Source organism: Mustela lutreola, chromosome 10 (genome assembly GCF_030435805.1).
Source record: "Mustela lutreola isolate mMusLut2 chromosome 10, mMusLut2.pri, whole genome shotgun sequence".
Lineage (NCBI taxonomy): Eukaryota > Metazoa > Chordata > Mammalia > Carnivora > Mustelidae > Mustela > Mustela lutreola.
The window spans coordinates 94,347,237-94,362,044 of NC_081299.1; the positions used below are offsets into that span (position 1 = coordinate 94,347,237).

General features: G+C 38.6%; 1 protein-coding gene and 1 long non-coding RNA gene across 8 annotated transcripts in view; one reads left to right on the forward strand and one right to left on the reverse strand.

Annotated features, from left to right (window-relative positions):
* On the forward strand, positions 1 to 8,122 carry LOC131809186 (uncharacterized). The gene is made up of 2 exons (XR_009345084.1): positions 1 to 779; positions 998 to 8,122. It is a non-coding gene; the product is annotated as an uncharacterized LOC131809186 (long non-coding RNA).
* The window catches only part of SLC16A4 (solute carrier family 16 member 4), a 26,978-nt gene continuing 13,198 nt past the window's right edge, over positions 1,029 to 14,808 (reverse strand). For 4 of the 7 annotated variants that reach the window (XM_059135943.1, XM_059135936.1, XM_059135938.1 and 1 more), the window contains 3 exons: positions 13,674 to 13,885; positions 12,591 to 12,684; positions 1,029 to 1,373 (listed from right to left, as the gene is read on the reverse strand). In XM_059135943.1, the coding sequence (XP_058991926.1) occupies positions 1,204 to 1,373; positions 12,591 to 12,684; positions 13,674 to 13,885 (476 nt within the window). In that variant the 3' untranslated portion in view covers positions 1,029 to 1,203. Of the gene's footprint in view, positions 1,374 to 7,092; positions 7,305 to 8,849; positions 8,899 to 9,505; positions 11,063 to 12,590; positions 12,685 to 13,673; positions 13,886 to 14,808 lie in introns of those variants that run through there. The other 3 variants (XM_059135941.1, XM_059135942.1, XM_059135940.1) reach the window with 3 other exon arrangements.

The following is a 14,808-nucleotide window of genomic DNA, read 5'->3' on the forward strand; positions in this document are numbered from 1 at the left end:
TGGGGCTCGATCCCACAAGATCATGACCTGAGCCAAAACCATGAGTCAGACACCCAACCACCTGAGCCACCTAGGTACCTCTGAAACTTGTAGGTCTAAAGACTTATCTAGATCATTAAGCTTGAATATTTTAGATTATTAGATATAATTTAGATGTATTTAGATTATTAGATATAATGAAAAGTAATATTGTTTGGATGGGCAGGAATACTATTCAAATGATTTGAAATAAAGGATTTTTCTTTTAAAGATCTTATTTATTTGTCAGAGAGAGAGAATGAGAGTACACAAGTAGGAGGAGCCACAGGCAGAGGGAGAAGCAGGCTCCCCACTGAGCAGGGAGCCTGTGCAGTCTCACAACCCTGAGATCATGACCCTGAGCTGAAACCAGAAGTCAGGCACTTAACCAACCGTACCACCCAGTTGCCCCCCCTCCTTTTTTTTTGGCAATTCTTACTTTTTATTACATAACAATATACATTTTTCATAGAAAATTTAGTAAACAAAATAATGAAAACAGAGGTTACTTCTAATTACTTCTAATAAAGAAGGATAACTTTCTGGAGAATGTATATCACCATACTAGTCACTCAAAAAGGCTTTGATACTCATTCATATTTCAGAATTCTAGTCAGCCAGTGGCTACATTTAATACTTCTTTAAGCTAATGAGAATGGTTTTTCATCTTCACATATTTTAGTGGCTGAATTATCAAGGCACCATTGAGAGTTTGGTCAATTTTTTATTAAGTACATTCAGATTTTTGCTTAATACCTAAGGTAGTTGTTTTTTTTTTTTTTTTTTTTTTTTTTTAAGATTTTATTTATTTATTTGACAGAGAGAAATTACAAGTAAGCAGAGAGGCAGGCAGAGAGAGGAGGAAGCAGGCTCCCTGCTGAGCAGAGAGCCCGATGCGGGACTCGATCCCAGGACCCTGAGATCATGACCTGAGCCGAAGGCAGCGGCTTAACCCACTGAGCCACCCAGGCGCCCTAAGGTAGTTGTTTTGACTGATAAATATTTTAGTCTTTTTGATTAAATACTAACAAAGGCTTAGTTTAAGTGGCTATTGTTTTCTCACTATTAATTAGACATTCCTCAGAATGTGAAAGCAAAAAAGAACCTTAAAAATGGTCTTGTTTGCCTTCTCATTTTACAAATGAGGAAACTGGCTTCTTCCAATCTTTTGTTTCCAATGACTTCTTAGTTTAGATTGTGTTGTGCTTGATTGCAGTCCTTTTCCTTTCTGGTCAGGCTGTTTTTCCATCTCTCAGCCAGTGGTACAAAGAACAGGGAAACTGAAGAGAGGAGAAAGCATGTGCCAGAGAAGTAGAAGGAACCGGTGTATGTCTGGGTGTGATCATATAACCAGCCTGGAAGGAAGGAGTGGTCTCTGTTAGTGAAGCAGACATTTCAGGTAGTAGTTCTCAGCCCTATACTGTGTCGAGGGAAGGAGCCTTTTCTCTTTGCTAGTATGTATTGTGACCCATTAGGAAGTTAGTCTAGCTGCTGGCCTTATTTTCTGTTGATGAAGGTAAATCTGTTCCACCTTGTTAAGGACTTAACCCTGTGGGGGAGAAAGTCATCGTGGACTCAGAACTCATCTGCTGTCTTACAGTTAGGGATATATACCATCTGATTTTACGACATATATATATATATTTATATTTATATTTCTTAAATCTTATTTATTTATTTGACAGAGAGAGACACAACGAGAGAGGGAACACAGGCAGGGGGTGTAGGAGAGGGAGAAGCAAGGTTCCCACCAAGCAGGGAACCCAATGCAGGGCTCGATCCCAGGACCCTGGGATCATGACCTGAGCCAAAGGCAGATGCTTAATGACTGAGCCATGCAGGCACCCCTGTGATGCTTTTTGTTTTGTTTTAAGATTTTGTTTATTTGAGAGAGAGCACAGAGAGAGGAGAAGCAGACTCCCTGCTGAGCAGAGAACCTGACGTGGGTCTCAGTCCCAGGACCCCAAGATTATGACCTGGGCCGAAGTTAGACGCTTACCAAACTGAGCCACCCAGGTGCCCCTGATTTTACGATGAATCTTATTAGAAGGTCACTGTTCTTACAAAGAAAATAATAGTGAATTACTACTACTTTCCAAAGAAAAAGGTGATAGTAGTATCTTTTTTCCCTCACTGAAGCTACATTTCCAACAGTGTGCTAGTTGTTGGAGGAGAGAATGATAATGAGCCAAAACAGACGTGCTCCCTGCCCTCACAGACTGTACAGTTTCATGTGAGTTGGGTATTAACTACAAGACTTATGTATGTCATAAGGGCTATGAAGGGAAGGTTCAGGAGGCTTTGAGAGCATGTGAAAAGGAAGTGACTGCTTGAGACGCCTGGGTGGCTCATTTGGTTAAGTGTCTGCCTTCGGCTCAGGTCATGATCCTGGGGTCCCAGGATCCATTCCCGTGTTGGGCTTTTTGCTTAGTAGAAAACCTGCTTCTCCCTCTGCCTGCCACTCCCACTGCTTGCATTCTCTCCCTCTCTCTCTCTGACAAATGAATAAATGAAATCTTTAAAAAAAAAAAAAAGGAAGTGACTACTTAGGTGAGTTAAATGATGACTGTAAGTCCCTCTGAAATCAAATGTTCTTTTAAAGGAAGAATGAGTGGGTATCATTGGCTAATGGCACATACCAGAACTTTTTAAATGAAACACTTTTCTTAAAAAACTGAGTGGCAAAGAATATTTGTACAAGGAACTGGCTTTTAAACGTTGTTGTACAAGTCAGCCCTGTGAAATGGCAAATAACGTCCTAGTATCATTATTGTGATAGTTTGACCTCCAAGGCTTTGTAAAAAGGTCTTAGAACTTCCAGATGTCCACTGACCACACTCAGAACCTCTTTTCTAAAGTAGTATATGCATATTATGTTTGTAGATACAAATTGGCTTTTAATCCCAAAATACCTTAAAAAGTTAAAGCTGTTATTTGATTATTTATTCAAAGAAGTTTTGGTGCTATGTGCCAAACAGTTCTAGGTACTGGAGGTATATCTGTGAATGAAACAGATGGAAATATCTGGCCTCATGGAGTTTTATGTTGTTATCTTTTCATTTATATTTTGGAACATGATTTCTCACTGAATGTGTAGCAAGTGAGTGTGTATACCCTCTTTTTTTGGTCTGATTGTGTATGTCTTTATCTCCTTTTTTTTTTTTTTAAATTTGGTTCTGATATAAACATTTAGTTTTTTGTTGGCTTCATTAGCTTTGTTTCCTGTTCTTTTTTTTTTTTTTTTTTTTAAGATTTTATCTATTTGTCAGAGAGAGAGAGAGAGGGAGGGAGGGAGCGAGGGAGCGCAAGCCAGGGGAGTGGGAGAGGGAGAAGCAGGCTTCCTGCAGAGCAGGGAGCCCAACATGGGGTTTGATCCCAGGACCTTGGAATCATGACCTGAACTGAAGGCAGAGGCTTAACGACTGAACCACCCAGGTGCCTCTAAGTTTCCTATTCTTGACATAGTGAATAAATGGAATGCTTTATAGCCTCTTAAATTTAGCTACCTTTCACTTGCTTTTTACCTGTTAACTCCTGTTGGATCAGTGACCTCTAACTAGTTAAATGTTTCTCAGTGTTAAGCAAAAAAGTGGAGAGAAACTGACTAGGACAAGTTTTTGTATTAATGTTGATTGTGATTAGCCTTGAGATATCAAAGAGATGGGTAAGTTACAGTCTCAAATTTCTAGAAAGGAGGAAGTACAGAAAACACCAACATGCCTTCCTGTTTTCCTTGTCATTCTTGCTTTACTCCCACCAGTATAGCAGATTTATCGAATTATAAGGTAAGCATTAGAAGTAATGGTCTGGAAAAGAGTAGTAATTCTTACTTAAGGAAGTAGATTGTGCTGCTAAAAAGTCAGGAGGGTGTAGGTAAAAATAGTGGAAAATGGTGGGTGGTGATGCTGGTTGTCTATAAATCCTAGAAAACTGGTAATATGATTTTCATAAACACATTTAAAGTCAAAATGTTTCTGAAAGATGAAAATATATTTAATATATTTTCTTCTTACCAGGGCAGGGAATTATTTAGCATAATTTAGAACATTCCCTGTATTTCCTTGTGAAATTTAATGAAATAATTAGTTTTAAATCTGTTTCTCTTGGGGCACCTAGATGGCTCAGTTGCTTGGGCATCTGCCTTTGGCTCATGATCTCCACGTCCTGGGATTGAGCCCTGTGTTAGGCTCCCTGCTCATGATCTCTTTCTCTTAAGTAAATAAAAATTAAAATAATAATAGTTAAATCTGTTTCCTCTTACTCTTACTTGATAATTGAGATAGTAGTAAACTTTAAAAATTCTATTTCAAAGATCCAGTTGCCATTCGGTAGGTTAATCCAGTGCTGCTGAGTATTTAGTTTTATATTTATATTTATATTTATAAAATTTGCAAAATACAAATGAAATGTAGAGTGTAGGGTTATTTCATATTATTGACTGTTTTGTGAATGTATTAGCTGTTATAAGCTTAGATTTACATGGCTACTAAGTAAGTTAAATTCAGAGCTTCGTTGGTATTGAAATACCTATTTGGTTAGAAAAATCAGCCTTTTCCCACTACCAAAAGTACAAGAAGACTGTATATTTGGTCTGATTTTATTAGATCTCTGTGCTTTTTTGGTATCAGTATGGAAAAGCTGTGTACAAATGCACTTTCAACCCTAAACAGTTCAAGGCTCCTGTGGGTATATATTTTTTAAATTAACATATAATGTATTATTAGCCCCAGGGGTACAGGTCTGTGAATTGTCAGGCTTACACACTTCACAGCACTCACCATAGCACATAACCCTCCCCAGTGTTCATAACTCCTCCACCTTTTTCCTCCCTCCCTTCCCCCAACAACCCTCAGTTTGTTTTGTGAGATTAAGAGTCTCCTATGGTTTGTCTCCCTTCTGATCCCGTCTTGTTCCATTTTTCCTTCCCTACCCCCCAAGTCCTCCACTCTGCCTCTCAAATTCCTCATATCAGGGAGACCATATTGATAATTGTCTTTCTCTTATTGACTTATTTCACTCAGCATAATACCTAGTTCTATCCACATCGTTGCAAATGGCAAGCTTTCTTTTTTGATGGCTGCATAGTATTCCATTGTGTATATATACACCACATCTTCTTTATCCATTCATCTGTTGATGGACATTTAGGTTCTTTTCATAGTTTGGCTCTTGTGGGCATTGCTGCTATAAACATGCGGGTATGTTTTTAAAAGAAAGGATTGTTGGTAGTTAAGAACCTATCATAGTCTAACTACTTTAAATGTAAATACCTAAGTTGACATTTAAAAGACAGGGTTCCTTTGTGGTCCTAGCAAAAGCATTTTGAATGATGGAGAAAGACAAGATAATATACTAGCCATGATCCAAAGGAGTGTTGCATCTATCTAAGTGTCTACTGCATGGAGCCAGCAGTCTGAGGAGTAGTGCACTAGCAGCTGGTACAGACTGCCTAAGCTACAGTGCCGTGTAAACACTTCCTCATTGTTTACAGACTACCTGCCTCAGTCTCATCTGAGATGCGAGTTCATCGTGCAGAGTCCTTGGCTTCCCTTAAGCATAATTCATCATGGGGTGACCCAGTCGATTCTTATGCACAAGAAAATTGTAGTCCAAATTATTTTCCTTTGCCTCTGGCTCTAACCCTTATTTTAAGCAGCGATGTCTAATAATGTTTCCTTTTGATAATTGAAAACAATTAAGGACGTAGGGCTCAGCTTCCATAAACAGTTTCGCAAATGAGTTTTTTAAATAGTCTGTCAAACTTGATATTAAAATAGGATTCTAAATTTTTTTAGACGTCAACACTTTTAAACTATTCTGCATCATTTTATGGGCAAAGCTATACATATTTAAAAATAAGGGTAACGTCCTGTCTAAAAGTACCTCTGGGGCACCTGGGTGGTGTGGTTGGTTAAGTATTTGCTATCTGCTCAGGTCATGACGCCAGGGTCCTGGGATCGAGCCCCACATCAAGCTGTCTTCTTAGCGGGGAGCCTGCTCCTCCCTCTCCATGCACCTGCAACTCCCCCTGCTTGTGCTCTCTGTCTCTCTCTCTCTGTGTCAAAATAAATAAAAATCCTTAATAAAAAAATAGTACCCCTGATATCTCAGAACTAGATTGTTGAGCTGAGTTATTAATCCTTTTTTAAATTAATTAATTGATTTTAAGAGAGAGAGGGCACTGGAGCAGGGGGAGAGCCAGAGTGAGAGAAACTCAAGCAGACACAGTGCTGACCATGAAGCCTGACACAGGGTTTGATCCCATGACCCTGAGATAATGACCTGAGCCAAAATTAAGAGTCAGATGCTTAACAGACTGAGCCACCCAGGTGCCCCATGAATCCTTTTTATTAGGATTACTACTGTAGGTATATTATTGGTTATCTTGTTAAAACTTGAAATATACCCATAAGGCCCTTAATTCCCAAGTTCCTGGATGCTAGTTCAAATTAGTGGTTGAGAATTCCGTAAGTGACTAGTGGGTGTTGAACCAGAACTTCCAACTGTTGGGCAGACTTCCAAGGTGTAGAGAGACAATGATCTTGTCGTCACTGGAGCCACCAGCTGGCTTACTATGACCTGAGCCAAAACCAGGAGTCAGCTGCTCAACCAGCTGAGCCACCCAGACCCCCCAAACCTCACTGCCTTTTAAGACAGGAGCTCTCTAAAGTCCCTATGTAAGGAAGATTTATCAGGAGTACTTTATGCAAGGAATTTTATTAAAAGGATTGTGCCCCTGTGTTAGGATTTTGAAGCTTGATTTTTTGGCTTTGTGAAGAAAAGACTACTCCACCCTGGCCCTCTTTTTAACCATAGTAGAGAACTATTTGTAGTTTATTTTTGAGATTTTTGTAGGGATTCATTAATCTTAGGAATACTGAATCAAATTACAATTCTTTGGGGCCTTATTGTTTATGGGGAAAATAATCACATAGAATTAATGATCTACATTATTTTCTTTTGGTTCTTCAGGGTAGAATATATTCCTCAGGATTTAGAGTATAGAGAACTCTGCTCTGCTTTCTTAGTTATCTCTACCTACCCCAGCCTCCAAAGTGGATTTATAGCAAATCAGAAGGTTGAATTGTTTTATTTGTTTTCCAAATAAAATTTCAGGTCATAGAGAAGTTTTCAACTGATTGGCCAAGGTGATAAAACTGTAGAGGGTAGGGTTGATAAAAGGTGGAGTGAGGTGCCGGAGGGAGTTATTTGTTTCACATTATTACATCTGAAATGAGGCTCCAGTAGAGAGAGGGAGTGACCATTTCATGAGGAGATGACCTTATCTGGATTAATGGGACAGAGACAAACTTAGATGGATGAATTTCCATTTTAGCCTTTGTCTGCTCTTACAAAACACAGATGAAAAATTAGTGTAAAATTGCCAGTTTCCCCCCATGGTATTTCTGATGAGGTGGGAGGTTGACAAATAATAGCAAGATTCTCTTTTTCTTTTTAGGAACCGTGTAACTTACTCTGGAGTAGAACTAGCTTATAGTTGTTCAGCTTTAGAAATGGCTCTCCTTGAATTTGTAAAAAAAATAATTTTTGTGAAATACCTACGACTTGATAGAAGCTTCAATATTTTTTAAGGTCATTTTTATTATACCACAGCTCGGGATACCTTTATTTAAAGGTAAAACTGTGTGTGTGTGTGTCTGTGTTGCGCGCGCGCGCGCGCGCGCAAAACACGGAATGTTACTTAGCCTTCAAAAAGATGACCCTTTTGCCACGATGTAGATGGAACTAGTGAGTATTAATGCTAAGCAAAATAAGTCAGTCAGAGAAAGACAATCATCGTAGGATTTCATTCATATGTGGAATTTAAGAAACAAAACAGAGGAGTCTAGGGGAAGGGAGGGAAAAATAAAATAAGATGAAATCAGAGAAAGAGACAAACCATAAGGGACTCTTAACCATAGGGAAAAAAACTGAGGGTTGCTAGAGGGGACGTTGGGTTTGGGAAGGGATAAATGGGTGATGGGCATTAAGGAGGCCACGCGATGTAATGAGCATTGGGTGTTACATACAACTGATGAATCACTGAACTCTAACTCTGAAACTAATAATATACTGTGTGTTAATTAATTGAATTCAAATTAAATTTAAAAAAAATAAAGGTAAAACAGAGTCAACCAGTTTTCACAATAACCAGGTTACAGTGACTTAACCAAATTTTCAATTAATGAAGTAGAGAAAAAATGTACATTCTAATAATTCTAAATTTAAAGGTTCTAGACTATTGTCCTCCGTATTAATTTCTGGTAATGTATGTGACAGTGCTATGCCATGACCCAGGGTGCTGTGGAAGAATTACAAGAATAACTTTTGTCTTTTCTATGTTCCCCATAGCAGCTAGGAGAGTGCTGTGCTAGTAAGTTGTTTGGTAACTCTTGAATGAATTCCAGGTTATAATCAAATAATTATTGATGAAGGTTTAAGGGAGTTTTCAGATTGTATTTGTGATTGGCTTAAATATATTAAAATATATATTAGCATAATAAAAGGATTTATCAGTTGGCAGTGGGTGGGGTATGTGGAAGAGAGGAGAATTGCATTTAGTTTTATTTTACAGGCAGCTAATATGGGCCCTTGGTAGTTTTATTTTTAAGTGAAACTGAGCCTTTAGCATTTTTGAGTTTACATATCAGATGCCTTAGAAACACGATTAGAAATTTCACATTCCTGTATATATGTTGGGGAATATGATTATATGCTTTGTTTACTTAAGGCATGACTTTTGTTTTTATATTGCTTTTTGCAGGTTTGTTTTTGTTAACAGGGATTAACTAGAAATATAATAAGGTTTTAAAATATTAATTTTCTACAACCTTCCAAGGCCTCCACCTGGGCCAATTTGTAGCTCTGGACGCCATCCACCTGTAAAAAATAGTACTTGGGTTTGAATGAGCAGTGACATTTGGCTTACACTTAGGTCTGTTGACCACCTTTGATCAGGAAACCTAGAACAATTCTAAAAAACTCTCCTAATCTAAATCAGATCCTGATATTAACTAACACTGAATTTGCCATGGAGTGTTAGGAATGGGAGGGACTGTGGGATGGAAGAAGTAGTGTGTGTATGAGGAGTCATTTTTCACTTTTTTCCATTTCAGTCCCTGTCTGTTGTTTTCAGTAAAGATCTGATACATGTGTTGCTACTGTGTTTCTTATCATATTCAGAGTTAATGAAGGTCTATAAATAATTTTCTTGCCCATATACTCTATTTACATTTTTTCAAAGATAAGTGTTTTTTATTTTATTTATTTATTTATATTTTATTTATTTATTTGACAGAGAAAGAGAGATCACAAGTAGGCAGAGAGGCAGGCAGAGAAAGAGGGGGAAGCCGGCTCCCCGCTGAGAAGAGAGCCCGATGCGGGGCTCAATCCCAGGACCCTGAGATCATGACCTGAGCCGAAGGCAGAGGCTTAACCCACTGAGCCACCTAGGTGCCCTGATAAGTGTTTTTTAAAAACTCAGTCAGACGATTCCAATGGGTTTATTACACTTTTTTCTTCTTTCCTCAAATTATTAAAATATGCTGTGTAGGACTAACTTGGCTTTTCTTTTTCATGTTCATACAAGGAGAAGAATACTGTTAATGTAATTGCTAATAGTTTTTAACTAGTGTTTTAACTGAGAGTTATTGTGAAAAATTTTCCTGTTTGCTAGATTCCTAATTTAAAAGTGCCTGTAATCTTTTATAGGAATTTCAGCTTTTGCAATTTGATAATAACAGAACTAGGTAAGTACAAAGTGAGCATCTCCTACATTGGGAAAATCTCAGTTTGGTGAGAATGTAATATTTTATAGCCAGTAAGCCTTTTGATTTAGTTAAAGCTGAAGATGATAAAGTGACTGCCCATAACTGTCCAGAGCCAAGTGAATCTGGAAATCAACATCTTTGATGTTTCTTTGGCCCTTGCTGCTGGAGTCAAAAGTTAGGAGCAAGTCTAATGGCCTTTGTAAAATTCTCTTTGTGGTTTTTGATTCACAGAGGAATGGTTTCCTTGAGTAAGGACATCACTGAAGTTTGTCCCTTTAACAAGATGCTTAGCGTAATGTTGCAGTCCGTGAGAGATCCTGGTATAGAGAAGGAAATGTAACTGAATTTTATATTATTATAATCCTGTTTAAAATACTGTGAGGAACTCCCAGACTAAAAATCTATATATAAGCTATCAGCAATAGCCTATCACTTCCTTTGACTATTTTGTAGAATTTATAAAGTTTATGATCGCCTGGATAATATCCTCAGAATTAGTGGGTAAAAATTCTTCCATTAGCTCTCCTTATCCTCACATATAGTGCTAGGATACTGTGGACATTGGGTAATAAAAGGCTTGTAAATTTTTTTTGACTCACTGATCATAAGAAATGTTTTACGTCACATATATTTTATATGACATAGGTCTGGGTGTGATTTTTTTTATATGAGCTAAGTGTTTAAAATAAAGTGATGCACAGTGTTTTTTAATCTGTTCTGTTGTAGCCCGTTTTTCTTTTCCTAATAAGATTTATTTATTTATTTTTGAGAGAGAGAGAGAAAGTGAGAGTGCGTGCACGTGCGCACCAGTGGGAGGGACAGAGGTAAAGAAAAACTCAAGCAGACCCCATGCTGAGCACTGAGCCTGACATGTGGCTCAATCCCAGGCTTGAGATCACTACCTAAGCTGAAACCAAGAACGACTGAGCCACCTAGGTACCCCTCATCTATTCTTTTTCATTAAAAAAATTAAAAGGATCATGACCCAACAAATTTGATTCAAGACCCACACACACATCTATTGTTCTTTCCTTTAGAGTAATAGTCCTCACAAAACTTGCCTTGTCTTCTCATGTATTGAACTCTTTCAATATTTTAAGATGTAGGAGGTGCCTGGGTGGCTCCATCAGTTTAAACGTCTGCCTTCTGCTCAGGTCGTGATCCCAGGGTCCTTGGTCAGCCCTGCTTAGTGGCCCACACACATGGGGGAGCCTGTTTCTCCCTCTCGTTCTGCCCTTGCTGCCCGCACTTGTGCATGCTTTCTCTCTCTCTCTCTGAAATAAATAAAAATTTTAAAAAATAAATAAGCATTTTAAGATGTATATAAAACATACAAAACTTGAAATCTCTAAACATGTTACATGTTTTTATCATTTGGATAAGATACTCTGTGCCCTGGTATTTGTTACCCCCCTATATTTGGGGCCTAATAGGCTTGGAACATTTCAAGGCATCCCTGGGATGGCTGTAGAAGAAGGATCAAGATTGAGAAGATGCGTCGACAAGCTGTATTTGAGTTCTGTTTTTTCTACCTCGCTGACCTGGGCCCCAGCTGTAGAGCACTCTGCTAAGCGTGTCTAGTGTTTAGTCTCCTATTACCAGCCCCTACATCACGGTTGTGAGCCTGACTTTAAAATTCGACGCTGCTTTCCAGGTGAGGTGTAGGCTGAACTAGACCAAATGGGCAGAGGTAGGCTCATAAACAGAAGTAGGAGTTGGCTGTATATTTGTATAAACTTTTTCCTTTAGAAGAGGTACACCTAAATTGAACCTCAGGTAATGGTATGTTTTTTGCCATCCAATAATAATTTTTGTTACTAATTTTATACTTTCCCTTTTGCTGGTTGCCTTTTCTAGGTCTTAAATTTAGGTGCAAACCTAAATAGTATTTAGTTTTTAAACAATGATAGTGAGGCAAGATTGTATCTTTTTCTGTCTCACTTCAGGACTGAAGGAAGTAAAAGAAGGTTTTAGGCTGAATGCCTTTTTGTGGATGATTGGAAATGCTGTAGTAATTTGGACATTTAAACACTGAGAACCTGTAGTGTGTGAAATACTGAAGTTTAAGTCTGTTCCCTAGAAATATTTCTGTGTAAGTAGTATTTTCAGAGTCTTAGATTAAGTTTAGCAAGCACAAAATGTCCTTTAAGTTAAAAGTGCATACAAAACAATGCTTTAGTCTAAAGCTAGCTTAAATATCAGAACTCCCTCAATTTTTCCTATACTCATATTTACTAGTCACCAGTTGTTGGCCTCACACATCCTCTCCGCAGAGATCCTGGCCTGTAGGTCAGGTATCCTCCCACTTTCGGTCCAGATAGGAAATGGAGGGCCTCCATCATCCCTCTTAGGAAATTAGAGATGTTGGGAAGCCCTGGACAAGCTGTGCGAGTAGCACATCTGAACAGCAGAGGGGTCAGAGAGCCTTCGTGGTCTGTAATGACTCCTGCTCAGATGAAAGATGCTAGTGGTTGGTTGGTTGGTTTAAGGCATCATCAGTTTTCGAGAATCTTCTAAAACTCTCAATTGTCTCCCCAGGCAAGGAGTTATACATACAATCCCTGCTCTAAGACTCTTCAAGATATTGTAAGAAGCTGCTTAATTAACCACCTATTATATGTTGAGTGAATCCTCAGATTTTCCTGGATTAGTTAGTGATTGAATGTGAGAGTGGGTGTAGGAACAGTAGAGATGTCTTCAGGTTTCTAACCTGATACTGTTATTACGTGTTAACATACATAATGGATCAGCATTTTCTTTCATAGCTGTTGAAGTTTGCTCAGAATGTGGTTAAGCTGTTACCTGCTATAGGTGGTCCAGAAAGGACAGCGATCCCAGCAAAGAAACCGGCAAGTCCCAAGAACCTGTGTACTCTAGAATTCCCAGACAGATCAACCTGAAGGGATTAGAATCCAGTGTTAGCCATATTGAAGGCAAAACTCTTGTTGAGACCTATGCCTGCAAAGGGATAAATACTATGAACAATTGACTTCTGAGGTGATTTTGGATGGCCTTTTGCCTTGGTATCTTATAAGAGCTGAGGCAAACAGGGAAGAGTTACTGTGCCAGGCAGGCAGTGTTTTCATTGTATTAGTAAGGAACATAGGGTTTCTTATTTTAAATTTTTAAGGCAACACAGGGGTACCTTTCTTCCTTGATCCTCACGGCTCTTCTCTATTGGGAAATGGTATTTACGTTCTGATCTGACAGTGGTATTCTCAAATCCACCTATGGCTAAATACCAGCCATTGGTTTGTAAGAAGTCAGTTTTCCCAGGTTGATTTCAGCTTTAGAAAGTTTTGATTTTTACATAAGCTTCGTATAATATCCTACAGCCCTTATAAATATTGACTTCAGGTCAGAAGAATCCATGAAATATTTGTATAAGTATTTCCGTTCCTTTTGTGCCCAGGACTTGAAGTCAGTTTGGGGTAAAAGTAGAGGAATTGATCAACATCCCTATTAAAGTACATAGGACTAGTCTGAACAAGAGAGAAGCCACACCGCTCAGGAAGCCCCTTTTTTTCTCATGGAATTCCTCAAGATGGTATCTTAGAAGGAGCCAAAGAAATTTCTGGAGCTGAAGGAAACAAGTAAACACAACCCTACCTAACCTTTTGGGAGACAGAAGCAGAGTGGAATCCTGCTGATCCCTTTTTTGCTTTCATTTTTTTTGTCTCATGTAGATAGTTCTCTCACCATTCCTCCCCCAAAGGTAAGATGAAAAGTGGGTAGGTTACAGCACCAGGGTTTCTGAGGCCTTGCATGTCATTTTTTTTTTTAATTATAAAATTAATACCGAATATGTAATCTCTTTGGGGAGGTTATTATTAATACTTGCTTTTACTAAATGGTTTAACAATGTTAATGAGTATGTCTACTCACCAGTACAGGAAGTAGCACTGCCAGGTAACCACCAGTGAAAATGGCAAAGAAGACGGTATAGGTCATCAGTAATGGAAATGTGGTGGCCAGAGGAGCAAGCAGGTTAGTGATGCCGCAGAGGATGAGGTAAGACTTGTGGTAATGATACCTCTTGATCCAGTTTTGATCAGCAACCCATCCAGAGATTATCTGACTGACTGTCTCAGTGATACCTGGAACAAGATTGAGAAGACCTTGTAATATCCGAATTCCATTTCCCTAGCCCCTTTGGAAAGTGTAACTGCCGAAGACCTCTTTTCCTGAGTAATACAACTTCTTCCTGAGGTGAGGACATCTGAACAAAAAATGGTCTCATTATGTCTCAGTAGATTCAGTCATTTATTTACCCACTCCAAATACATCTAATACAGTGGCAGAAAGACTCCTCCAGAGCTGGGTAGGAGGCCCCTCAGGTGTTTTGTTTGTTTGTTTGTTTTTATCCTCATCAGGTTTGGAAAGCTTGTACCACCTAACTGGGAATCCCTGGTTACAGAGACCTGGGCACTTAGGCGGCCTTCCTCAAAGAGGTGGTGCAGGTGAGGGAATGAGAGTTCTAAAAGACTGGTAGGCCCTCAGGGCGGTGTGCTGGGGAAGCCAGATGGTGGAAGACTAGACATTATAAATAATAAAGTCTTATGTTGAAAAAAAATAGATGTTGGGACTTTTTCTTATGGTTGTACATGATGTTTTGGTAATTAAAGTGCCCCTGTCAAGGTTATTATGCTTGGAAATAGGAAATCTGTTTTGTTTGTTGTTTTGTTTTGCTTTTTTGGGAAATAAGTAGGAAATCTGGAAACCTGGGATCATTTTGAACATTGGAGCTATGGTGTAAACTTGAATAAAATTTAAGTACCATGTTTTCATTCAGTTTTACGGTAACAGAATATTCTTATTTTTTATCGATTATAAACTAGTGTAGCAGTTAAATAATAGAACATGTTCACCAAGAGTGGCATGAGCTACAGTTGCTTTGTAGTGTAAATTCTTAAATTGCTTCACAAAAAAGGGAGGGGGGCAGAAAATGCATACTACTATTTCTATTTTTACAATTACTTTCTAGGATACGTATGGAAACTTTTTGTTATGTTTTTTGGTC